Source organism: Tursiops truncatus, chromosome 1 (genome assembly GCF_011762595.2).
Source record: "Tursiops truncatus isolate mTurTru1 chromosome 1, mTurTru1.mat.Y, whole genome shotgun sequence".
In the NCBI taxonomy this organism is placed as follows: Eukaryota; Metazoa; Chordata; class Mammalia; order Artiodactyla; family Delphinidae; genus Tursiops; species Tursiops truncatus.
Window position 1 is genome coordinate 183,592,550 of NC_047034.1, and position 25,464 is coordinate 183,618,013.

At 60.5% G+C, this 25,464-nt stretch overlaps 2 protein-coding genes across 10 annotated transcripts in view; both read right to left on the reverse strand.

Moving 5' to 3' along the window:
• Nucleotides 1–14,878, reverse strand: part of AGRN (agrin) — a 32,598-nt gene extending 17,720 nt beyond the window's left edge. For 5 of the 9 annotated variants that reach the window (XR_012328721.1, XM_073798088.1, XM_073798084.1 and 2 more), the window contains exons 1-3: nucleotides 14,571–14,876; nucleotides 12,176–12,437; nucleotides 550–597 (exon numbers count right to left, since the gene is read on the reverse strand). Coding sequence is in view for 7 of the 9 variants with exons in the window: in XM_073798088.1 (XP_073654189.1) it covers nucleotides 550–597; nucleotides 12,176–12,437; nucleotides 14,571–14,777 (517 nt within the window). In the remaining 2 variants the exon portion in view is untranslated. Of the gene's footprint in view, nucleotides 1–549; nucleotides 598–12,175; nucleotides 12,438–14,570 lie in introns of all 9 variants that reach the window. The other 4 variants (XR_012328724.1, XM_073798091.1, XM_073798093.1 and 1 more) reach the window with 4 other exon arrangements.
• Nucleotides 14,879–16,806: 1,928 nt separating this feature from the next.
• ISG15 (ISG15 ubiquitin like modifier) lies at nucleotides 16,807–18,188 on the reverse strand. Its single transcript, XM_033846349.2, has 2 exons — nucleotides 18,036–18,188; nucleotides 16,807–17,577 (listed from the first exon to the last, which is right to left on the reverse strand). The coding sequence occupies exons 1-2, from the start codon at nucleotides 18,036–18,038 to the stop codon at nucleotides 16,942–16,944; spliced, it is 639 nt and encodes a 212-aa protein (XP_033702240.1). The 5' UTR covers nucleotides 18,039–18,188; the 3' UTR covers nucleotides 16,807–16,941.
• Between the last annotated feature and the right edge of the window lie 7,276 nt (nucleotides 18,189–25,464).

The following is a 25,464-nucleotide window of genomic DNA, read 5'->3' on the forward strand; positions in this document are numbered from 1 at the left end:
TCCCAAGAGGACCCCAGGCCACCCCTTTCCCCTGCCCTCCGGAGGCACTGACAGCTTCCTCTCTTCCCCGCTCACATTAGCTTAATTACAGCAGCCCCCCAGGGAGGCCGGGCCCCAGCCCACAGAGCAGGTCAAGGAGGCCAGGCCCAGCCTGCTCAGTCCAGGAACAGACCCGCCCATCCCTCCTCAGACAGCTGCTGCTGGTCCTGCTGAGGCCCTCTCCCCGAGCCCCTGGCCCCCCACGCCCTCTGTACACATCTTCTGACCCATCTCTCAACCCGTGGGCTCCAGCACTAAGTCAGTCCCAACTTTGAGGCCAAGGTGGGGCCAGGCCCAGGGACTGCGGACCCCAGGTTCCCTTTGCTGTCCACCACTGTGGACTCCCCAGGAAGGATCCAGGTTCCCTCATCCAGCCTCCTCCTGCTCCAGACACAGCTACATGTCTGATGTACATGCCCCAAGAATGACCCCCTGACCACCAAGAGTGCCACCGCCCCTCCAGGCACAGATTGCCAGGCTCAGTCTGTCACCAATTGAGCCCTCACTCACCATCCGGAGGCGTTGGGGGCACTGGCGTGAAGTGGGTCCCAGGTTTGTCTGGAAAAAAACAAATCTCCAAGTCAGGCAACCCCCGCCCCCACTCCCCAGCCCAAGCCAGTCCTTCCATAGCCTGTCCCATTGTCCAGCCTGGAGGGGTCACCCCTGCCTGCACACATCCCTTCCCTGGCTTTCCTCTGCCCCTCTGGCTGTATCATCATGGTCTGACACCTGTCAGGGAGGCCCAGTGGCAGGGGTGTGGGCAGCCACCTATTCCCGAGATGAGCCCCAGGTCCTGCCAAAGCCCCCATTCCCAGCGTAGCCAGCTGCCCCCAACCCCCCCCCCCAACGAAAGTTGTCTCTGCAGCTCAGGATGTGGGCCGGCCCCTGCCCCCCCCCCAGCCCACAGACAGCCTTCGGGGGGCCCAGGCATCCAGAGAACGACCCAGGTGTTCCCAGAAGATGCAGCGGCCCATCTGAGCCACGTCACAGCTGGTGGCCTCTCTGTGACCCTGCCTGTCCCCTAATCTTTGGTGGCTGAGGCAGGGGACCTCAGCGAGCAGACAGGCAGGGTCACCTGGGCCCAGGAGGCTGCCACACCCACAGACGTACAGTTGTTCAGGAAGAGTAGCACCGCGAAGCCGAGCGTGGCGGTGGCCAGGAGGATCAGGCAGACGTTACAGGGGATCATGAAATATCGCACCAGCAGGGAGAACCCGCGCCGCTGCCGGGGGTCCCGCTCCAGCGGCAGTGGAGGCATGGCCCGGGATCCTCAGCCCCCACTCTTGAGGCGTGCGGGTCCTCACGGGGTGCCCTTGGGCCTCTTCGGTGCCACTCGCCCCATTCTTGGACCCCTGGGCCAGTTGACAGCAGCTATATTCTCAAAGTTCAGCTCCAGTCACAGCTGGGGAGTGGGGGGGCGCCAGGCCCCCTCCACAGCCCTTGAGGCTCATAAAGGGAGGTGTGCAGAATTCTCCCGGAGTAGAAATCCCAAGTTTGGGCTCGGAGGGAGGTGGACGAGGAACCGAGAGCCAGCACCACCCCTGCCGTCCACACCGGCCAGGGCCTGGGCCGGAGGCGCCAGCAGCTCTCCGCGGGGCTCGGGCTTCCCGGAGCCAGCCTCGGGGAGTCCCGCAGCCCCGGATCGTGCCCGCGCGGCCGCCCAGGAGAAGTCGGTCCGAGTGGGAAGGGCGGCGAGCGGCCCCTCGCCCGGGACTCGGCGGGTCCCGGCTGCTCGGTCCCCGGCAGAGGCGGGAGCGGCGACGGCTGCGAGCGGGAGGGGCGAGCGCGCCTCCGGAGAGAGAGAAGAAAGAGCCGGCCGCGGAGGGCCGCGCCCGCTCCCCGCGCCCAGGCCGGGGCCGAGGCGGTGAGTGAGGGGCGAGGGGCGCCGCGGAGGGAGGGCGGGGAGCTGAGACAAAGGAAGACGCCTCCGGGGACCCCAGCGTCCGCTGGGAGTCGCGGCTCGCGCCGCAAGGAGCATCGGGCGGATGAGGACGGGAGGGCGACGGCACAAAAGACAACGCAGAGGCTGCGGGCGCTGGGGGTCGGCTGGGGGCACCGGGGCTGGAAGGGCGCGGCGGCCGGGGAGGGCGCAGAGGTGGGGCGCTGGGGCTGCGGAGGGTGCAGGTCGGGATGGGGGCTGGGGTCGGGGCCGGAGATGAGGGGGAGCGGAGGCTGGCGCTGGAGAGAAGGCACGTGTGAGGTCGGGGTGGGGGGCTGCGGAGTGGGGTCGAGTAGGTGGGCGGGACAGGGTCCCCTCCCGCTCCCACCCGGCTGGGCTGGGCTGGGCTGTGCGTGTGAGCGGCGGCGCGGCGGAGTGTCCGAGGGTCTGTCTGTGTCCCCGCAGGGGGGATCGACCTGCACGAAGGACCCGGTTTCTGGGCTGCGGTCTGCGTGCTACCGCGTGTGCGTGTCAATGTCTCTGCCCCCGCTGGCGCGACCCCGGCACTGTGGGGGTAGCGTCTCCAGGTACATACACACAGATGGGGAGTAGGCTGGGCTCAATTCAGAGGGTGCGCCACCCCTCCCTAGGACCTGACAGCAGCACCTCAAACCATCCGCACACCCCCAACTCGCGTCCGCGAGGTGACAGGATCATGCAAATGAGTCCCATGTAAATGAGCGTTATGCAAATAGTCGCGGGGCTCCAGGTCCAGACCGCAAGCCTGGAGCGCCCCCCAGAGGCCTTCCGGGAACGTCGAGACCCTGACGTCACAGCGGGCCAGGGCGCGCGGCCCACCTGGGACTCCCGTCCTCCCCATCACGTGTGCAGCTGCCTCACAAACATGTCCCTGGAGTCCTCCCACACACACCTCGCTCACTCCCTGCTCGTCAAGCACCTGCCAGCCAGCACCCAGTTCTTCAGGTCCATCTCCTTGGACTCCTTTCAGTCCTGCGCCCAGACACACTAGTACCAAATCCTAACAGGGTCAGCCCACCCTGTCCGGTCCCCAATCATCCACAGCAGGGGTCTTCAAACCTCTTGGAGCCCTGGAACCTGAGGGTCTACTGAAACGTTGCAGGAAAAGTCAATACACAAAGTGGTCCCCCCCACCCCGGGCCGCGATGGACACAGAGTAGCAATCTGTCAGCCCACCTGGAGACCCTGCCCCTGGCTGGCCTCACTGTCTCCTCAGGGGAGCCTCCCACCCCCTCACCTCACCTCACCACACCCTGGCACTGCCCACACCACACTGAGAGTGGCAATGCCCCGGACTTGGAGCACCCAGGGCAGGGTCTGACTTTTTATCTCCTCCGGGCAGAGCTTGGCCCACAGCCCAGAACTTGGTGTGGTGAGCCCAGGCAGTGACACATTTCCCATTTACTTCTCACTGCAGCCCCCAGGACTGCAGTTGGAATCCCTCCACTCAGGGAGGGGCCCACAGACAGTGCCAGGGTTTAAACCACAGACGTACGCACTGAGCACACACCCGCACAGGAGCCCTGTCTGCTGCTGCCACTGCAGCTTGGGACATCATGGGTGGGCCCTGCTGGAGGAGGGGAGGCAAGGGGACCAGAGTGTGGGAGGGGCAAGCCCTGGGATCAGGGGGAGCCCGTGCTGGCAGGGCAGGCCTCCCCCAGGCAGAGACCCTGGACTCTGCCAGCAAATGGGCTGGACTTAGGGCTCACGTGGTGGTGGTGGCGGTGCGCAAGGCCTGTCAGGTCTGGCCTGGGGAAAGGGGACCCGCATGCAGCCCGGTCCCTCCCAGCCTCAGCCCGAGCCTGAGCCCCCACAGGGCTTGGATGCCTTCAGAGAGACAAAGGGCCATTGAGGCCTCAGAGCCAGCTGGGGGAGGGGAGCTCAGGCTACCCGGGCTATTTTGGGATCTTCAGACTCAAAATCATTCAGCCCTGACCAGGCCACGCAGGCTCAGACCCCAGGAACAGAGGGTGCTCCGAGCCAAGAATCGGCCCCCCTCTGGGTTTACACACAGCAACATGCTACTGCTCACATGTGTACACACGCACTCGATGTCCCAGGTCTCACGTACGCAGATACATGTACACCCACTCACTCAAGTCTGCACAGGCACTGGGTGTCACACACTCACCTGCGTGCATACACACTGCACGCCCTCATGCAATGCAAAACTTGCCCCTCAGTCACACAGCACACACTGGGCGTGCCCCCAAGTACACGGTGTGGTTGCGCCCCTCCAGGTGCTTCCCTGAGAAGGAAGATGGGGAATAGAGTCTAGAGAGGATGGGAAGTCCTACCTACTGGCCCCCCGCCGACCCCTTTCTTACGCAGATGACCCCTCCCTCACTCCGGAGGGGCCGGGCCCAGCTCCCCCGGAAAGGAGGGGGTGGGGGTGGGGCGGCACCGCCCTCCCGGCGGCGAGCACACACCGCGCGTGCGCACACACCTTTAATGTCGGGCCTCGCGGCCGGCGGCGCCTCGGCTGGTCCCGCGCAGCGCGCGGTCCGCCTGTCCCCACCGCCGGGACCTCAAGGGTATCCCGCTTGTGTGTGAAGCGCATCGAACAGTCGAGCGCTGGCCGCCAGGCGGCCCGGAGTCACAGGTGTCTGGCCGCCCCGGTGGGGGAGGGGAAGAGGACGGGGCAGGGCGGCCCCTTCCCCCAGCCCCGGCCTCCTGGTGTCTGGTCTCAGGCTACGGCCGTCCCCTCCCCCTCGGCCTCAGCAGACAATGGGCGTTTCACGGCGGGACGTCGCTGCTGGACCCGGGCCCGCCGCTGGGAAGGAGGCGGCGTCCAGCCCGGGCCCCGATCGCCGCCTCAGGTGAGGCCGAGGCCGGGAGGCGCCCAGGTTTGAGTCCGCTGGCTGTGTGCCCACCCACCAGCCCCGCGGGCAGGGCCCACACTCTGCCGGTTAGCCGGCGCCGCCGGGCGGTGGGATTGAGTGAGAGTTTGGGGACGGGGCTCAGCAGGGCCAGCTCGTAGGGTGGCGACCGCTGGCGGCTTGGACGGCAGCTGCGGCCGCTGACCCCTGGCTTCCCTCCTCCCTCATTACTCAGCCTTCACCCTGCCCGGGGCCCAGCCTCCCTCAGCAGCCCGTCTGAGCTCCTCCGGGGGTAGGCGCAGTGCAGGAGGTGTGTCCCGAGTCGGGTCGGATTTCTGCACCCTGGGGGGTTACCCTGTGACAGAGAGAGCACTAGAGGTCGGAGGGTCGGGGGGTGGGGGTGGGGGGGTTATCTGTACAGAGACCCGAAGGATGGGGAGAGGGGTTTGCACCTCCGGACAGAGGCAACTACAGAGGCCCAGGGGAGAACGGGCTCAGGAGGCTGCAGGAGGCCAGGAGGGGCCAGGCTGGTGAGGCCTTAGGGCGACAGGGGCCATGGGCAGGTCCTCCGGCCTGGGGAACGCTGGGAGGAGGGAGCCCAGTCCACGGCCTGGACACCTGCCAAGACATAGACTGAAGCCACCAGGGGGCGCCAGACGAACAGAGGAGGGGGGCGGTAGGCACCTGCAGAAAAGGGGGCCGCGGTGGAGCTGATCCATGCCTTCGGTCCCTCCCCTCCAGGACAGCCCCAAATCCACCTCTTTTGGCCAGGCCCTGCCCATCTCCGGGAGGAAAGAGAAAGCTGGAAGAGCCAGGGTGGCACCCACGTGTGGTCAGTGCCTGGTGAGTGGAGACCCTGTGTCCTGCTGAGGGCCACGCCAGGCAGTGAGGGATGCACAGTCCAGCACAACGGTCTGAGTTGGCGGACGGTGCTTCCTGGAGGTACTGACCGGCTGGATGTCAAGATGAAGAGGAGTGACAGACAGACACACCTACTGGAACCAGAAAGTCAGGGGACAAAGGGGCAGAGAGACCGGCCAGACAGGAGAGAGCCGCAAAGGCGGAAGACCAGGAGATTGCAGACGCAGCCAGGGTGCAGGCGGAGTTTCTCCCGTGGGGGAGGGTGACCGGGACCAGCAGCCAAGGCGCAGCGTCAGGTGGGAAGGCTCCTGCTCAGAGAGGAGGGTCCCCCTCTTCCAGCCCGTGGGCTGTAGCTCTCTGGCCCGCACCACGCCCACAGCTGCCTTGTCCCACCCCGCAGCCAAGCCACAGGGACTGCCTGCTGTTCCCTGCATCTCAGACCTTGTTGTGCTGCCCTTCCTGCCCGGAATACCCTTCCCCCTTGGCCTTCGCTCCTCAACACACAGCCACACCTGGCCTCCTTGGAAAGCCCGTCCAGAACCTCGAAGGGCCCTGTGCAGGTGGCAGCGGCAGCCCTTCCAGCGGCCCTGTGAGGATCTGCTGCTGGGCCGTGGTGGACGGGTGGCTGAGGAAGGAACCCACGGATGGATTCTCAAATGGACCCTAGCGACCCTCACCGCCTCCCCTCCAGGGAGAGAAGTGGACGTACATTGCTCCCCACTGGTGGGTCAGGGACAGGCCACAGTCTGGCCCAGATGCTGTGCTCTTATTTCGCCCTAATGTACACGGGAAGCCCGCGTCTGTGGCCAGAGGGACAGGCTGCCTGCTTCTGCCGGGGCCAGCGCGGGGCGGCCCAGAGGTAGCTGCCAATGGGAGGGGCAGGGAAGCTTCAGGCCCACCTCAGGCCAGAGGCAGACCAGCCTCTCCTGACTTGCCACACCTAACCCCTAACAGTGCCAGACTCAGGGTCTGGCAGGTACGAGATGGGACAGGGAATCCAAGTGGCCCCAGAGACTCTTCCTGTCCCTACCACAGTCCTTCCATCTCTGGCATTGAAAAACCCAGAGGCAGAGCCCACAGGAGGCGGGGCCCAGACCGCGGCCGGGAACGGGGTGGGTGGGAGGAGGGCATAGCTGGACACTGGGGCAGCAGGCAGGAGATGGGAGCCATATGAGGGCAGAGGGCTGGAGCCCTGTTCCCAGGCCCCCAGGGACACAAGCCAAGGTTGCCTGCTACCAGCCTGCTGGCAGAGGACCTGCAGGGTCCCCTCCCCAGGCTGATCCAAGGGTGGCAGGAACCACAGCCCAGCTGGGGTTTCAATCAGAATCGTGTGCCGGTTGGTACACCTGAGGCTGCAGTCACACGTGCACACGTGCAGGCCACACAGCTGTTAACAGCAGGCTGCCTGGGAGGACACAGAGCCGGCCCCTCCCATGCCTCTATGCCCTGGTGGGGAGGGGAGTGGGAGGGGCCATCTTCCCCTTCCCAGGTCCAGCTGTAAGCAGCCCCTGGCAGGGGGCCTTCCTCAGAGGAAGTTCTCAGGATCTGCTCTGGGGGGAGAGGCCCCTTCTAGGGGAGCTTCCCTCCCCACTGGAAACTCCACCAGAGGCCTAGTCACCCCTGCCCGGCTCCCAGCCGCAGCCTGGGACTGGACCGTGATCCCTCCTGAGCCCCAGTGTAGCCCGTGGGGGCACAGTGCCCTCTGATGAGCTGCATCAGTGTCACCAGAGTGCTTGTCACTAGGGTGCTGTCTCATTTCTGAGATCCCTGTTGCTCTTCAATGAGAGGCGGGCACTCTCTGGGACTCTGGGGTGTCAGGGGTTACTGGGGCTATTTCAGTGATTGTGCCTGCAGCCCCCAGCCCGGCTGGGCCTTGGGGGCCTGTGTGGGGAGCCATGGTTCACCTATCTCAATGGTGGGGGGGCGGCTGGGGCCAGCAGAGCAGGACAGGAGACGGAGCCCAGCTTTCATCCCCCCCCCCGCCCCCCGCCCCAGGCCTCTAGGCAAGGGTAGAACTTGTGGGGGGAGGGAGGGCAGTTGGCCTGGAGCCTGCAGGTGGAGGCAAAGGGCTGGGGCAGGTGCAGGGGCAGGAGAGAGGCCTGTTTCTGCAGCTGTTTTCCACCTTCCTGTGGTGATGGGGGTGGGGGCAGGCTTTGCTTCTCAGGGGGCTGGGGAGAATTAACCATTTAGGAAGGAAGCAAAGCAGGCTGGAGGAGGCTGAGCTGGCCTGACTGTAGCAGGGTGATGGTGAGAGTGACCTCTGGCTAGATCCACGGCCCTGAAGTCTCGGCCCACTCCCCTGCTAACCTTACCTGGCAGCCCCATGCCACCCTCTACACTCCCCCCACCTCAGCCTGTAGGACTGGCGGGGCAGGGGGCTGTAGCCCCACACCTGGGCCAGCTAGCCCTGACCAGGTGAATCTAATTTCTCCTCTGTGCACGTGGGTCCCAGCACCCCCAGAGATGCTGTAAGGGCACAGGCAGGCCCCACCGGAATCCACTCTGTCCAGCACCCTGGGGGAGGCCAGTATAGACAGCAGGAGAGGGGAGGACAGTTTCAAAACAACTTTTTTTTTTGCATTTCCAATCTGCAGGGGAGAATGGAGACCAGGGCTGTTCTCTGGGTGTGGAGCGGGGGGATGGGGTGGGGTCTGGAAAAAGCCAAGAGCTGTCTCCACTAGCTCAGTCTGGCGCAGTGAAGGGACTGGATCCAAAGGCCTTTGGTTTCAGGAGCAGCCCCCCACCCAAGCCCCCTGGGGCTGCCCCAGGGAGGACACCAGCCAGCCCACCGTGGGCCCAGGGGAAGACAAAGCCGGCACAGGTCCATTCTAGCGCTGACTATCTACCACGGACCCCCAGGTGGGAAGAGGACAGGCGGGCGGGGTGGGGGGGGCGGTCACACCCCACCTGAGCTGATGCCCCACCCCCGGCTGCTGGAAGGAAGGAGAAAGCCTGGGCGGGCAGCCTCCAGCCTGGGCCTGCCTGGGGGAGGGGCCGAGGGCGCTAGGCGGGTCTGGAGGGGTGGGGTGAGAACCTACAGTCTGGAAGAGGGAAACAGGGACAGGAAGCAGCCACCTCCCACCTCAGGGAGGAATGTGGCGGGAGTAGGACAGGCTCAGAGGACTTGGGGGTACAGAAGCTAAGTGCCAGACAGCAGAGGGAGCCCGCCCAGGAAACTCCCTCTGGACTTCTACCTGCCCCCGCCCTGCTTCAGGGAGAGCCAGTCCCTGTCTGGGGGTGTCTGCAGTCCACATCCAGCTCCGAGGCCATAGCGCCTGCACCAGTGCCAGGCTGGCCCGGGACCCAGCACCTCTCCAGCCTGAGCTACATAGGACTGCCTTCCCAAAGGCCCTAGAAGGCTGGCCTGGCAGGGAGGAAGGGAGGGAGGGTGCTCACTGGAATCTGGCTGGCCAGGCTAGGCCATGGCCGCCAGGACCCCGGGCTTCAGGGCTGGGCAGGGCTGAGCTGGGCCACAGCCAGACTCACCGACCCTGTCCCTGTGCCAGACCTGGAGAGGGCAGACAACACTTCCTTTCTCTGCTCCTGGCTCCTAGTGGGCAGGGAAAGGCCTGGGGAAGGGCCCCAGGCCTGCATCCCTCCTAGGGGCTTCAGGGGGCCCCAGGACCAGTCTTCATAAGGTGGGGGAGGGGAGGGTGGTGGGAGTGTATGGGTGCTGCCCAGACCAGGGCAAAGTGGCTGAAGGCTGGAGGAGATGCCTGCTCAGCTTCCAGCCTGGGCAGGCTCATGGTGCGTGGGCGGCTGGCACTGGAAGAGGCCAGGCCACTTCCCTGACAAAGCAGGGGGCGAGGGGCTCCTTCCTGAAGAGGCTGCTCTGAAGCAGAGCATCGTCTCCCTCACCCACAGGTGGCGCAGAGGGAGGGACACATACCTGTCTCAGTTATGCTCGGAATGTGGCTCCCCAGGCGGAGGATTGGGGAGGAGCTTCCTGGGGGCTGGAGGCTGGGGAAGGGGCCCAGAGCCAGGAAGACCCTGCAGGCCCTGGGGGAGAAACTGAGGAAGGTAGTCCCAGTAGAGCTGGGGCCCAGGTGGGGATGAGCTGGGGGCATCCAGGGAGGTGGGCCTGGCAGGATGTGCCCCTGACCTTCGCGGCTGTGGGCCTTTTGGGGGCCGGGGAGAGGTGTGTTAGAGACAGGGGTCTTGGGTGGTCTTGGGGTCACCTCCACAAATCAGTGGCCTTCACTCTGGGCCCTGTGGGGCAGGGGCAGCTGTGGGCTCCCAGGAACAAAACAGGGTCAGAATCAGACAGGGAGGGGTCATCTTAGTTCAAGCCCTGCCCATCCCTAACCCTAACCCCCCACTAGGGTGAAGCCTTGTCTCCCTGGAGAGCCTGGAGTGGGGTTTGAGGCCCTTATCTCCCACAGAGTGGAAGGCGGGCCCTCCTCCCAGCCGCAACTTGCTGGGGCAGGTGGGGAGAGGACTGTCTCTTCCCCAAGCCCGGCCCCAGCTCCAGGGGGCCTTTTGCCTCAGGCCTTCGGGAGGCTCAAGGGGGAGGCACCCCCATCTAACTGGGGTCCCTGGGATGCACCCACCCTGCCCGCAGCCCCTGCTCCTCAAGGTGCCCCGGTTTGCTTCCAAAGAAGGGATCCGTGTCATGGGCTCAAAACTTCCAGGGCTCCCTGGCCCCTTGCAGTGGACCCCAAGCTTCTCACTCTGGGCCCCTCCCCTTCCTGGGGGCTTCCCCTCCACCCTGGCTCTACCACAAGGCTCCAAGCTACAGTCAAGGCTACTTCCTTTCCTTTTCTCTCCATGAACCTCCTTCCCCAAGACCCTCCTCCTGGCAGGCCCACCCCAGAAGACTCTGGTGGCCTCGGCCCTTTCTGGGTGCTCACCCCATTGCTACACACTGGCCTGTGGGTCCCAGCACCACCCTCCCCCACCGGCCCAACTGGAGCTGGGGGCCTAGCCCGGTCCCTATCCTGGGCAGCCGGCACACAGAAGGTGAAGTCTCGCTGGGAGCTCTCCCTGTGGGCCCTCCTTTCCAGGTGTCCCTCTGCCCAGCCTGATGTATCCGGAACCAGGGCCTGGCCTGGGTAGAGCAGGATCTGGCAAGACGGCAAATCTTGTTCTGCCTGGGGTGGCCCTCCTGCCACATGCCCTCTGACCCCACAGAAGGGCTCAGTTACCGAGTCGTGGACCCTCAGGCTGGACCCGTCCAGCTGCAGAATTAGTGATGTGCCTTCTTGATCTTGCAGAAATGGGGGCTCTCTGTGCCCTGACCCTCTCCTTAGCCCCCAACTCATCTTTCAAAACTGGGCATCACACCCCACAGCCTGCCCCATCTCCATGCCACCCTCCCATCTCTTCCCTAGACCACAAGCTTCCAGAGCAGGGCCAGGGTCTCCAGTCCTCACCTGGTGGGAGGGCCATGCTGGGACCTCCTCAGCTAAGCTGGTGATGCAAGGGACCAGTGACACAGCCCCGCCGGCCTCGCTGTATGACGTTGCAGGCTGGGACCCTGGACACAGCCCCAGGAGCAATGGACTACAGGCCGCGCAGGATGCTACAGGGCTCCCCACTTCAGGTCCTGCCCCTCGCCCTGCACAGTCCACCACCCAGGACCCCGCAAAAGCCAAGCCAGCACCACAGCAGTAAGTTGGGTGGAAGATGGAACTTCCCTGCTGGCCAACAGAGCAAATCAGAGGGACAGGGTCACCTTCCCAGGACAGGAAGTCAAGGACCCTTCCCACTGCCCTGGGAAGAAGCATTCTCTCCTCTCTCCGCCCTCTCCGGTACATCCCTTCCCAGGCAGCCATGAGGGGACAGACAGGATGTGAGGGCGACAGGCAGTTCCTATGTTCTCCCTGCTACGTTCCTCAGCCATGGATCTCAGCCCCCAGCTGGGATTCGCCTGGGCTGAGGTGGGTAGGTGAGCCCTGGTCGTGTGATTCCTGCTCACCTCTCGGAGGCTGGGGTGAGGGAGGGATGCTCTTGGGCCATTCAGAACGGACGCATGGGGAGGGCAGACAAGGAGAGGTTCTGTACCTCTGTGAGGGGATCCCACACCCACTCAAACTCTGGAAGCAGCCCACTCCACATAACTGCCCCTCCCAGAAATGACAGGCCTCTTGGAAAACATGGTGGGGTAGCCCCACCTCCAGCACAACCCTTAAGCCCCACCCCAACGGGTTTGCTCAACATCTGGGCCCTGTCTAAACAGATGTTTGGGCTTCTGCAGAACACAAACAACTGATGTTCATTCACCTGGTCCCAGCCTCTCTCCTAGAACAGGGAACTCCAGGAAGGGGCGTGCAGAACTACGGAGGGGGAGGGGAAGAGAGAGGAGGCCTGTCCCTTTGCAGGGCTGGGACTCGCTTGGCTCCAAGACAAAAAGTGGTGGCATCTCCAGGGCCAGGGTGGGGAGCGCTGCTTATATCAGAGATTGGAGCTGAGACGGCTGGGAAGCCAGGGAGCTGGGACTCAGAAAAGGAGGTTGCACCACGAGATGCCAAGTGCTCTCGCCGCCAGCAAACTCTCTCCTGCCCCCACGGTGCCTCCCCTGCTCTGCCCCTTCACGCACCTTCCACGCAGTGTTCCACCTCCTCCAGGTTCCGCAGGGTGATGCGCATGAGGCTGGAGTTGAGCATCAGCTCATTCTTGTGGGCCGGCCACAGGTACGGCGGGGCTGGGTTCACAAAGAAGATCCTGGTGTCCCCAGTGGACACCTGGTTGTCACAGATGAGGGGATCTCCGAAGCCGCCAATCACCACCTTGTTGCCTCCGTCCAGCAGGCTCTCCTGGGCCACCACATCTTTGCCCTTCAAGTACCGCCAGACCCGAACCTGGGGTGGACACGGGGGGTGCGCAGGTGTCAGTGGTCCTCTTCCCACTGGGGAGGGGTGGCCGCAGAGGCTGACACCTGGGCTTCTTCCTCTCTTCCCACCTCACTTGCTCAGGCCAGATGTCCAGAGTAGATAGACCCAAACCCTGGGCAGATGTGTGGAGATCTTTGGGTCAGCCCCCCAGGAGGAAGCTGCAGGGAGGCACACACACGATGGATGCCACTGCCCACCCGTGTGTGTCACACACTAGGACACCTGGCCTGCAAACAGAAGCAGCCCCCCAACCCCCAGCCACCCCAATTCCAACAACGTCCTTCTCGGCTCAGGCTGGTTACGGGAAGGGGACCCAGCCGGCTGGGGTGCCTGCCTTCCGTGCCCCACTCTCCCTATCGTCCCACCCACTGCTCCGGCCATTCTGTATGGGCAGAGCCAGGAGCAGCTAAGGTGGATGATGAAGTTTCAGGGTGATGAGCTCTGAGCTCAGGGCTCTGGGCCAGCTGGGCTCCATGCAGCCCTGTGGGTGGGCAAAGACACCATGCCCCCCGGCAGGTGAAACGCCCTCCTCCTGCAAGGCTCCTACAGTGCGTGCGGTCAAGGCAGCCTGTGAACCTCAAAATCAAGCCTGGGCAGCACAGGGCAGCCCCACCCTCCCCACTCTGCTCTTGGGGCCCTGAGGGTACCTGCTCTGACAAACCAGGCCCTGGGACGCCCACGGCCTGCTGGGGGTGGGGGGAGGAGGGCTGCAGTCAGAACAGGTGGTCCTAAAGGAAAAGGTCCATGGGGATACGTGCCCATGCATGCTGCACCTGGGAAGACACCCCTTTCCTCGGGAGCTCTGGGGAGCCAGGACTTCCAGAATGGGGAATGAAAGACAATGGTGGCCCGTCCACCTGCCTGCCCCTGCTGGGAGCCTCGGGTCTGAGAAATCTGCAGGGACTCCCTCCACCCTCCAGTGGCCATGGGGAGGTGGGGGAGCCTTGGCCAACTCCCGCCCCCCCACCCCTAGACACACAGTAGGCTCTAGAAGGACGACAGCTAGCAGGGGAGGGCTGGGTGGCTTTCATCGCCTCCCCCCACCCCAGCCACACCCAGGAGCAGCGGGGAGGAAGTCGGGAAAATCCTGCAGGGACTTGGCAAAGTGCCCTGGCGGTGGTGGAGGGGAGGGGGCCCGGCGGGGGATCCCAGCTGTAGCCCGCACAGGCCAGGCTGAAAGAAGCTGCCACCCCTCCCCATCTCCATGGAAGAGGAATGATCCGATTTCTGGTCGGGGAGGTGGTTTTAGGGGCCAGAGGGGGGCAGGGCCCTGGGTCCCTTGAGCCCTCCCTAGGAACAGATTGTGGGAAAAACCCCACTAGACCTATCCCAGGGGGCTCCCAGATCCAACTGAAGGAGAGGCCAGGCAAGTTCTCCCTCCCTGTGGCCGGGGGAGATTCAGGTCTCTCAGGAGCAGGATGGGGCACCTGCCCTGCACCCCGACACTTGAAGCTCAGCAACGGCCCCGCCCACTTCTCTGCTCCGGCCCCCAAACCCATCACTGCAGCATGCCCCACCAGGAGCCCTGGGGTTGGGAGATAAGATGTGCACCCCTCCACTCTCTCCTGACCACCCCTTCTCGCCTCGGGGGGGGGGGGCGACAGCACTGACCACAGGCCAAAACCCCACCTCCACCCCAAGCAGAAAGCGTCACCTCCCCTCGTCCCTGTTCCTTTTCTTTGGCCGGTGGGTAGGGGGTGCGGTAGCGGAACATTCTCCCTCGGGGGAGGCGCACTCGTTTCCCGTAAGGGAGGGGGCTTGGGTTGAAGGGGCAGACACGATCAGGTCTCCGGGGCCTGGGCACCGCGAGGCGGGATGGCAGCGGCACCGCAAGAACTTTCCCTCCAGCGCTCGCGAGTTTTCCCAGACCCGGCGCCCCACGCGGGGGTTGGCGGTCGCCAAGGGAGCGGGCGCGGGCGCTGCGGAGCGTCTGGGGCTCGTTCCCACGGCCCGGGGCGGGGGTCTCAGCGGGGCGGCCGGCGTCGCGATGGCAGGACCTCCGGGCTAGGGGGCCGGGATCGCGGGGGAGAGGCCCCCAACCCAGGCTTCCAGGACGGTCCGAAGGGGGCTCAGGGTCCCGGGGGTCACGCGGGGGCCCACCTTGCACGAGTACGTGTGCTGCACCGGGTCCACGTTGAGGATCTCCTCCACGGTGCCGGTGAGCACCACGTTCGCCTCCTCCTCCCGCCTCTCCAGCGCGCGTTCGGGGCACGTCCCGTCGGCGCCGGGCAGGGCGCGCGCGGCCACCACCAGGAGCAGCAGCAGTGGCTGCAGAGGAGCCTGGCCGGACGGCCGCAGGCTGGCCATGGCGCGGGCGGAGGACGGCGGAAGGCGGCCGGAGCAAGCTCACGGGCCGGGCCGCGCCAGGGACTGGACTGGACAGGACGGGACGCAGCTCCTGGGAGGCGGCGGGAGCGCGGGCGGCGCGGGGGCGGGCCGGGGGCGGGACCGGGGGCAGCACCACCCCCATCCCTCTTCCCCCCCCCCCCCCCCCCCGCCCCGGCCCGCCCGCGCCCGCCCCCGGCCCGCCCGGCGCCCTGCGACCCGCGGCGGCCGCGAACAAAGCGCCGGGACGGCGGCGCCGGGCGGAGGCCTGGCTGGGGGAGGGAGAGGGCCAGTCTGGGTCGGGCCAATGTGGGTGATGGGCCTGGCCCGGCCGAGGGGCGGGGGCAGGGCGGGATCGAGGGTGCTCTCCCTGCTGCGGCGCACCCCCACGGACGCCCCTCCCCCGCCTGCGCGGACGTTCCCCACCCCCGCCAGGAAATGCGGCTGAAATCGGGTTAATGCATAATCTGGAAGCGACGTGACGGGACTTCCAAGGGGCTCCAGGCTGCGCCGGGGCTGGGGCGGCGGGGGCTCCCCGGCCGCGGGGAGGGGCTGCCAGATCCGGGGCCCCGCCGCCCCTCGAGCCCTGCTGGGCTGTGCCCCTCCCCCGGCAGGAGGAACCTGACGGGGGACCCCAGCCCCTCGCTGGAACTGGGGACGGAAGCTCGGCCGGCCCGGGACCCCCCGGCCTGCCGGGACCAATGCGGGCCGGGGGCTGCGGCGATTGGTCGCAACGGAGCGCAGACCCGCCCACCTCCCGGTCCCGGGTCAGCTCCGGCCCCTCTGCAGGGCTGCGGGCTCCCCCTGCTGTCCGAGGCGGCGATTGCGTCTGCGGTGGACGGCCAGCCACGCCCCCTCCCCAGCTCCCCCAAGGCGCTTCTCCAGACATTCCCACAGGGTCCAGGCGGGTAAACCGAGACCCAGAGGGTCCAGATTAGACCCCGACCTAGCTGAAGATGGTGGGGGTGGGGAGGGAGAGGAGATCCCTCTGTCCCTCCAGGGCCGGGTCTGCCGCACATCCCCTCACCCACGCCAGCCACGGACCTCTGAGCTGGAGGCAATGAAGGGTGAGCAGCAGCAGAGGCCCCTCGGGGGACCCTACGTCGCCTAGACCCTGGTGGGGGCGGTTCAAGAAAGGAGGGTGGCACCGAGGGGGTGTGCTTACACTTGTTAAGTTACAGTATGACAAAGAGGTGAGGTTGGGGGCCCAGGAAATTGAGGTTGGAGCCAGGAGCCCTCCCCCCCCACACCTGCATGTCTACACATATTTGTCACAGGCAAGCCAGACCTGGGGGGTCCCCCAGCTCAGATACGGACCCCCACAGACCAGAAAGGGGGCTTCTGGGTCTGCAGCCAAATGCCACTGAAGAGTCTGAAGGCTGAGGACTGAGTGTCCCCAGAGTCATGGACTTTGGCCCAGAGAGGTGTACGTTCTATGCTCCCCCGCACCCCCCCCACCCGTGTCTAAGGCTGACTCAGCCTGGCTCCCGAGTGGCTCATGTGGAAAACTGGCACAGAAAAATGCATCCGGTGTGGAAGTGGCTGTAGTTTTGCCAAATTAGGTGCCCCCTATCTGGGACAAACTCTTCCACGTGGATGGGAGGAACCCCTATCCCAGGTACCCCCTCACCTACTGGCTGTGGCCCCTTCATGAACTGAACCCTGAAGGAGGGCGTATTTGCTGATTCAGCAGCTCGCCCTGATGGTGATGTGAGTGCCCAAGGCCCTGTCACCACTTTTCCCCAGACCAATGCAGGCTGGACAGTGTAGGCTGATGGTTCCTGGAGGGTCAAGAGGCCCCCAGACCCCAGCTGGTGTGGGGAAGCCTCCCTCACAACTGGCCCAGGCAGGCCCTACGGACTCACCGCCTCCAGGGACACTCGCCTTGTGGCCTTTGGGACCTCGCCAGGCCTTCCCCTCCCTGTGCTACCTGCTGACCCAGATGTGAGGAGTGGGGACCAGTTGTGCAGGCAGGGGCTGACCATGGCTCAATGTGAAGACAGCGATAGGCTCCAGCAGATATGCCTCTTTTTATTTCTCTAGAAGTTAATTTCCCAAAGATGTGGGGACACACCTTCAGTTTCTCTGGGGGCAGGCGGAGGTCACCATTTTGATCCCACTAGGCTTGTCCCTTAACTTGGCCACCCTAGCCTGCTGATTCCCCCAGCGACCCTGGGTCCCCTCTTACCACTCCCTCCTCCACCCCTCCCCCAATCTCACCAGAAGGGTGCAGAATGCTGCTACAGAGGGTGCTACAACTGTATTCCTGGTGCTCAGTGGGGCGCCCTCCCCGCGGCCCTCCTGGCCCTGCCCCGCCCCCCCGCAGGCGCAGATTCATGAACACGGTGCACATGGTGGTGAGGCCGTACTCCCCCAGCTGGTGCGCGTCCTCCATGGGCTTCCCCTCGAAGCTCAGCCAGAACTGGTCGGCTTGCACGTGCTCCTTTTGGCACACTTGCAGCTTGAGCTCGGCCACCCTCTGCGTCAGCTGGACCACGTAGGTGCTGCTGCGACCCTTGTTATTCCTCACCAGGATGCTCAGGGGGTCTTTGCAGCTCTGCACCATCAGCAGGACGGTGCTGTCGGGGCCCAGGCCCTGGCAGACCAGGGGCACCCCATCCTGCAGCACCTTGCGAGTGTCCTGGTGGACCAGGAGCTGCTGGAAGGCGGGCACGCCGATCTGCTGGGTGATCTGCTGCTTCAGCTCGGATGACAGCATGGAGTCCCTCAGGGGCACCAGGATCTCCTGGCCCCCGAGCATCTTCACCTTCAGGTTCCTACCCTGTGGGCATCACACAGGCTCAGAGACCCTGGCACCAGTTCTGGGAGCACTGCACGCGTGACACTGGCAGTGGGGCAAGCTGCTAGACCCCGTGATGCTGCCCCCTCCTCTCCAGCCTCCCCTCCCACCAGGAGGGGGACGCCAGGTGCTGGAGAGTGCATGCGGGCATTTCTAGAAGAATAGTCACCACCCACAACCATCATGTTGCCTCCCTTCACCTGCTAAGACGCCCCCCTGTGCTGATCCCAAGGGATCTCAGGGTTGCCCACTGGGCAGAACCCACCTCTGAGGACCCAGACCCTGCTGTCAGAAGGAGCCCTGTCCCTCCCCTCACGCTTAAGAACCTGGGGGTTCTGAGCAGCTCTGCCTGCCTTGCACATGTAGGTGTTCCGCCCCTGGGAGATGCCACCGGGGGAGGGGTACGAGCCCACCTGCCCCACTTGTCTAACCCGCCTCACCATGGCTGTGGGCCCTGGCGCCAGGTCCTCTGCAAGCACTGGTTGGCTGCCTCTCCGCTCTCAGCTCTTCTCCAGCCGTGGCAGCTCAGCCTTTTTAAAGCCTGAGCAACCACGTCAGAGGGCGGTGTCGGGGAGCCAGCCACACAGTAGCCGAATTCAGCTTCAGTTTCGGTTTCCTTTTCCCGAGGCGGGCCCTGGAGTGAATAGCAGAAACAAAACAGAATGACAATGACAAGAAACTGAGGCAGGGGTGGGCTGGGGCTTTCCACCTGGCCAGCGGGGCCTGGGGACTGTGACAGCATCCCGCCTCCAGGGGTGTGTGTTCAGAAACCCCCTGCATGTCCAACACCTCGGGTCCTTTGCAAGACGCACACACATCATAACATGAGCGAACAATTGGAAACTTTCACTTTCCATTTACCGATCTGCAAAATTAGTAAACTCGGAAATCATTGCCAGGGTTAATTCAGAAATAACATAAAATAGTGACAATCTAAACTACCCAGAGATAACCTCCATTTGTTTATGACAATATTTGTTCAGATTGTTTTTTAATTAATCAATCAATCAATCAATCAATCAATTAATGGCTGCTTGGGTCTTCGTTGTTGTGCACGGGCTTTCTCTAGTTGCAGTGGGGGGGGGGCTACTCTTTGTTGCTGTGCGTAGGCTTCTCATTGCAGTGGCTTCTCTTGTTGCGGAGCACGGGCTCTAGGCGTGCGGGCTAGTTGCGGCATGCAGGCTTAGTTGCTCCGCGACACGTGGGATCTTCCCGGACCAGGGGTTGAACCCGCGTCCCCTGCATTGGCAGGCGGATTCTTAACCACTGCGCCACCACGGAAGTCCCTGTTCTCATTGTTTCAATGAAAGATATGTATCTTATTTTCTACAAAAATGAACTCCTGGACACTATTGACAAAGTGAAAAAAAAAACTATACACAAAATGGTAGAAAATATTTGCAAATCACATGTCCGATAAGGGTCTAGTATCCATAATATATAAGGAACTTTTACAACTCAACAACAAAAAGATAAACAACTCAGTTAAAAGTTGGGCAAAAGACTTAAATAGACATTTTAAAATAGAAAATATATAAATGGCCAACAACCACATGAAAAGATGGTCAACATCATTGGTCACTAGGGAAATGCACATTAAAACCACAGTGAGGGACTTCCCTGGTGGTGCGGTGGTTAAGAATCCACCTGCCAATGCAGGGGACACGGGTTCAAGCCCTGGTCCGGGAAGATCCCACATGCCGCGGAGCAACTAAGCCCGTGTGCCACAACTACTGAGCCTGTGCTCTAGAGCCCGTGAGCCACAACTGCTGAGCCTGCATGCCACAACTACTGAAGCCTGTGCGCCTAGAGCCCGTGCTCCGCAACAAGAGAAGCCACTGCAATAGAAGCCCCCTCACCGCAACGAAGAGTAGCCCCTGCTCGCCGCAACTAGAGAAAGCCTACGCGCAGCAACCAAGACCCAACACAGCCAAAGATAAATAAATAAATAAATAAATTTATTAAAAAAAAAAAAACACAGTGAGATACTATGTCCCACCTGTTAGCACAACTATAATAATTAAAAAGGGAATAATAACAAGTGTTGGTGAAGATGTAGAAAAAATGGAACTCTCATACATTGCTGATGGGAATGTGAAATGGTGAAGTCACTGTGGAAAACAGTCTAGTCATTCCTCAAAAGGTTAAACAGAATTTTCACGTGACCCAGCAATTCCACTCCTAGGGATATGCTCGAGAGAACTCCAAACAGGTGTTCAGAGAAATGCTTGCACACAAATGTTAACAGTAGCTCTATTCACAGGAGATGAATGGTAGAAACTGGGGGAGCAAACACCATCAGCACGTGGATGCATAGACAAAGTGTGGTCCATCCTTGTAATGGAATATTAGCCATAAAAAGGAATGAAGCACTGACGCAGGCTACAATGTGAATGAACCTTGAAAACATGATGCTCAGTGAAAGAAGCCAGACACAAAAAGTCACATATTGTGTGATTCTACTGATACGAAATGTCCACAAGGGACTTCCCTGGTGGTGCAGTGGTTAAGAATCCACCTGCCAATGCGGGGGACATGGGGTTGAGCCCTGTTCCGCGGAAGACCCCACATGCCGAGGGGCAACTAAGCCCGTGTGCCACAACTACTGAGCCCACGTGCCTAGAGCCAGTGCTCCGCAACAAGAGGAGCCACCACAATGAGAAGCCCGCGCACCGCAACAAAGAGCAGCCCCCGCGCACTGCAACTAGAGAAAGCCTGCACGCAGCAACAACGACCCAACGCAGCCAAAAAAAAAGTTAAAGAAGAAAATAATTAGGGCTTCCCTGGTGGTGCAGTGGTTGAGAGTCCGCCTGCCGATGCAGGGGACACGGGTTCGTGTCCCGGTCCGGGAAGATCCCACGTGCCGCGGAGCGGCTGGGCCGGTGAGCCATGGCCGCTGACCCTGCGCGTCCGGAGCCTGTGCTCCGCAACAGGAGAGGCCGCAACAGTGACAGGCCCGTGTACCACAAAAAAAAAAAAAAAAAAGTGATTGCCAGGGGCTGGGGGCCAGGGGGCATGGGGAGTGACTGCTTCATGGAGACAAGGCCTCCTTTGGGAATGATAAAATGTTTTGGAACTAGATAGAGGTGATGGTTGTACTAAATATACTAAATGCCATTGAATTATATACCTTAAAATGGTTAAGTATGTTACATGAACTTCACCTCAATAAAAAAGAAAACTGAAAAAAAAGAAACCCTCATGCTACTCTCACCATTTTCTAAAGTGCTTCATTCACAAGTATCTCACAAACATTTTTCCATATGAATAGATGGTTTTACGCAAGTTGTTTTCATGGCTGTATATGTTGCCCATAGTATAATGAGTCCATCATAGAATACAGTGTAAGTTAGTTAACCAGTCCCATATTGTTGAATATGTAGGTTATTCCCAAGTTTTTACTATCACAAACAGCATATCACAGGCATATGTTAGCTAAAAGTAAAAATAAATACTTAGGGAATTCCCTGGTGGTCCACTGGTTAGTACTTCAGGCTTCCACTGCAGGGGGCATGGGTTCAGTCCCTGGTCAGGGAATTAAGATCTCACATGCTGCATGGCACAGCGAAAATAAATAAGTAAGTAAATAAATAAAATTAAAATAAATACTTAAAAATAAATACTTTAAAATACATTAAAAATCAAATAAATAAGGCTTCCCTGGTGGCGCAGTGGTTGAGAGTCCGCCTGCCGATGCAGGGAACACGGGTTCGTGCCCCGGTCCAGGAGGATCCCACATGCCGCGGAGCGGCTGGGCCCGTGAGCCATGGCCGCTGAGCCTGCGCGTCCGGAGCCTGTGCTCCGCAACGGGAGAGGCCACAACAGTGAGAGGCCCGCGTACCGCAAAAAAAAAAAAAAAAAAAATCAAATAAATAAAAAATTAAATAAGTAAAAGACTGGAAAAAAACAAATTGTTTTGCATATGAATTAATCATTCCACCTCCCCTCCCCCAAAATAATCTCATATGGCACCAAAGTTGTTAACATGCACAAAAGTTTAAAAACTTGTTTCTTTATATTATTTTAAGTTTCTATCTCGACGCAGTCCTTGCATAAATAATATTAGTATTATAAAAAGAAAACCAGAAACATAACAAAGAATACAGAATGTGAAAATCTCTCAATCTCCTTCAGATGACCATTATTTTGTTTTTGTTTTTGTTTTTGGCCATGCGGTGCGGCATGCGGGATCTTAGTTTCCTGACCAGGGATCGAACCCATGCCCCCTGCATTGGGAGCTAGGAGTCTTAACCACTGGACCGCTAGGGAGGTCCCCAGATGACCATTATTAAACATGGCAAAGAGACAACAATTTAAAATTTTTAAAAAGAAATTAAAAATTTAAAAAGAGAAAACAAAAACATGGCATACGTCTCCTAATTTCTTAATACTGACATACAGTAATAGAGTCTTTATTTTCTTTTAGTTACTTCATTGAATGTCACCTGCTTTTTTTTTTTTTTTTTTTTTGCGGTACACGGGCCTCTCACTGCTGTGGCCGCTCCTGTTGCAGAGCACAGGCTCCGGACGCGCAGGCTCAGTGGCCATGGCTCAGGGGCCATGGCTCAGGGGCCCATCCACAGTATGGGATCTTCCCGGACCGGGGCACGAACCCGTGTCCCCTGCATTGCAGGCGGACTCTCAACCACTGCGCCACCAGGGAAGCCCTGTCACCTGCTTTTGACAAGAGGAACTAAACACAAAGGCTTTAGGCAGACAAAGTGATAGCACCTGGAAGCACGTGTCTCCCTGTCTTGGTGGCTTTTAAGTCACCACAAACTGGTGGCTTAAAACAACAGAAATGGATTCCCTCAGAGTTCTACAGAGCAGAGGTCTGAAATCCAGGGGGACTAAATGACCAGGGTTGTCAGCCTGGTTAAAAATAATCTGATTTTATGTGGCTTACAGAAGACACGAATCATCTGAAATATAAGGATATGGGAAACTGAAAGTAAAAGGATGAAAATAAACCTACCAGGTAAATGTTAACTAAAAGGAAGCCAATGTGGCTACATTAACAATTTTATTAACAGATTAACAAAGAAATCTTACTGTAAGGAACGGCACCAAGAAACAGAGGAGAGCTTAAGCAAGCTGTATTTGGGAACGCTCCCGGGCGAGGTTCACTGATCCGAGTGAAAGGGGCCAGGGAAGTCGCGCCCGGGCGAGGGTTTGGGCAGAATTTATAGGGGAAGAAGGGAAAGGGGTGTGGTGAATCTGGGAGGGCGCAGGGTATTCCTTATTTGGTGGTCTTTTCGGGTATCCTGGGGGACCGCTAGTCCCGCCCCTCGAAAGGCGGGAAGGCTGGGCCGGGTGGAAAGTCCCCAGGTCAGTTCCTGGAACCGGGTGGTCCTGAAAGTCTCCAGGTCAGTTTCTGGAACTGGGTGGTCTGGAAAGTTTCGGTCTGATGCAACCTGTGAGTCTGATTGCGTTCCCCTGCCTCGGGCCAGTCAAAGCATTATTAGATACAGAAGGTTGCATAGCAATATAAGGTTGAGTTCATTGGTAAAAAAAAAGATTTTAAATTTGTATGCACCTAATAACATGACCACAAAATATATAAATTCTAGTCACAAACCTGCCTGAATATCCTATTTATGAAATTACAACAGCCACTTATAAAGGGGTCTTTGGTTAATATTTGGTTTCATTTACAAACTACCTTAAACTTCCTTAAACCTTTAAGACAGTATCTATATCATGTTTAACACACTTGCTTTTATTTTTAAGCCCTTCAATGATCAAACAGCAGCAGTAACAGCAAAAAACCCTCCCAAGAAGTTCACAGTCCTCACCACGTACACCTGTGCACCCTGGTCCAGGGCACAGTCACCTCTCGCCCAGGCTACTGCGTATACATCCCAGTGGTCATGCGGGAGACGGGACCTGAGAGAAAGGTATGGGGATGTGGAGGGAGGAGGCAGGACCCCAGGCGACGCTGTTGGAACAGCAGCCGAAGGGCGTTGGACCTTCCGCCTCAGGCTCCAGCCCCGACCTGGCCCCTGTGGGCGGGGCTTCCGGTGGGTGGGGCCTCCAGGGTGGGTGGGAAACTGAGAGCTACAGTCAACACCCAGCACCTGGGATCCGGAGCTTAGTTATTGACGCTACACCAGGACACCCCATGGAGGCGAGGAAGTCCAGAAAGTTGGAGGCTCATCCGTGTGGATTTTGAAATCACCAGAAACTGTGACAGGAGTGTCTGGAGAAGGTGACAGGGAACCAGGAGTAAACCCTTCAGGAAGGTTTCGGTCGACTGTAGTCTGTGTGGTCTGTTAAGAAAGGGGTGGTCTGTTAATAAGGTGAGGTTTCAAAGCTGGAGCTTTTTTGGTGAAGAAGACACCGGTCTGGACGCGCCAAGCAGGAAGGACAGGGAAGCTCACCTCTCCCCAGGAGCGCCGGCCCAAGGAGAGTGGAGAGAAAAGCAGCACCCACGGGGGCCCACAGGGAGGCAGCGTGCCAGGCAGATAGGGGTTGGAAGGAGATTCTGTCACCACCCAGAAGTTGGGGGACATGGCTCCCCAAATGTGGAGAGGTGTCAACGCGCAATTCAGGAGAAAGATGTTGACGGCGCCCAGATCACGGGGAAGGTACCGTCACGCACTGGGTGTTGGGAGGATGCTCCCACTACCTGGCATCAGGTGGCCGAGGGAAGGTACGTTGGTCTCATGACCTGTAAGGGTGGAAGACGCCCCCTCAGTCACAGGGGTGGGGACTGCCCTTGAACCTCAAGGCTTGTTGTCAGCATCCTGGTGCTCCTGGCTTCTGCCTGGGTCCTGGCTATTTGCTTCCCTCATCTCTAGCCTGAAGGCTGGATTCCTCCAGCCCTGGCCTCTGCCACTTTATCATCACAGCGACCAACTCCCGTGCTGCAGGAGAGGACCTGCAATGGTTCTAGCCTGGTTACTTGGCAACTCTGGTCCCGGCTGCCTGGGTCCACAGGCCGTTGCCTCTTGGCAGAAGAGGAAGGAACAGGAGGGTAAGGGGTGCCGGAGGGCGTGGTCTGTGATGTCTCTGATGTTCTGGGGCTCATATGCCTGTGGAATGCTGAGGGGCAGAGTGGGAATGCAGGTGCCACCCCCATGTTGGAGGTTGGGAAGGACGTGTTCACAGATCGCACGTGGCAGACCCCCAAGGGACACTGTCTGAATGATGTTGTGTGGAACGCTGTCACGGTAGGCAGAGGACCATCCCTCCCCCCACAACCCAAGGCTGGAGCCCAGTGTCTGGCCTGGGAAATACACCCGTCTTTCCACACAGACTCCCCCACTGACTTTCCTGCCTCAGCCCCCTGCTCCCCAAACCCGGTGGCCACCAGTGGGCCCTGGAGATGCCCCTGGGACCACCAGCCAACGGGGGCTTGGCCCACTCAAGCCTGGATCTAGGAAGACAAATAGTTGGCCTTTGATGGCTTGCAAAAATCAACTCAAATCGTCAGCTGGACACAGCCAGGGCTGCAGGCTCCGGCGCATCGCTTCCTGCCGGAGAAAAGGAGGAACAAGATGGGGAGTGGGGTGGGGGAGGGGAGGGGCGGAGGAACAGATCCAGGGCTTGGGCCATCTTAGTTATACCAGTTACTACTGTTGTGTAACAAATGACCCCCAAAGGTCACAGTAACAACTGTCCTGTTCTGTGAATCAAGAATTGGAACAAAGCACCCAGGAGCAGCTGGGAAGGCATGAGGTGGGGGCTCTGAAGCAGCAGGTTGGGATCACCTGTCCAGCAGCTGAGATTTCTGGGCTCCTGGCTCAATGGCCTCCCCTTGGGAGCCTCTCCATGGGGCCAGTTTGGGCTTCCTCACAGAGGGGCAAACGGGTTCCAAGAGCGGGTTTCCCAAGACAGCAAGGTGAACGTGTGTGGCATTTTTAAGGT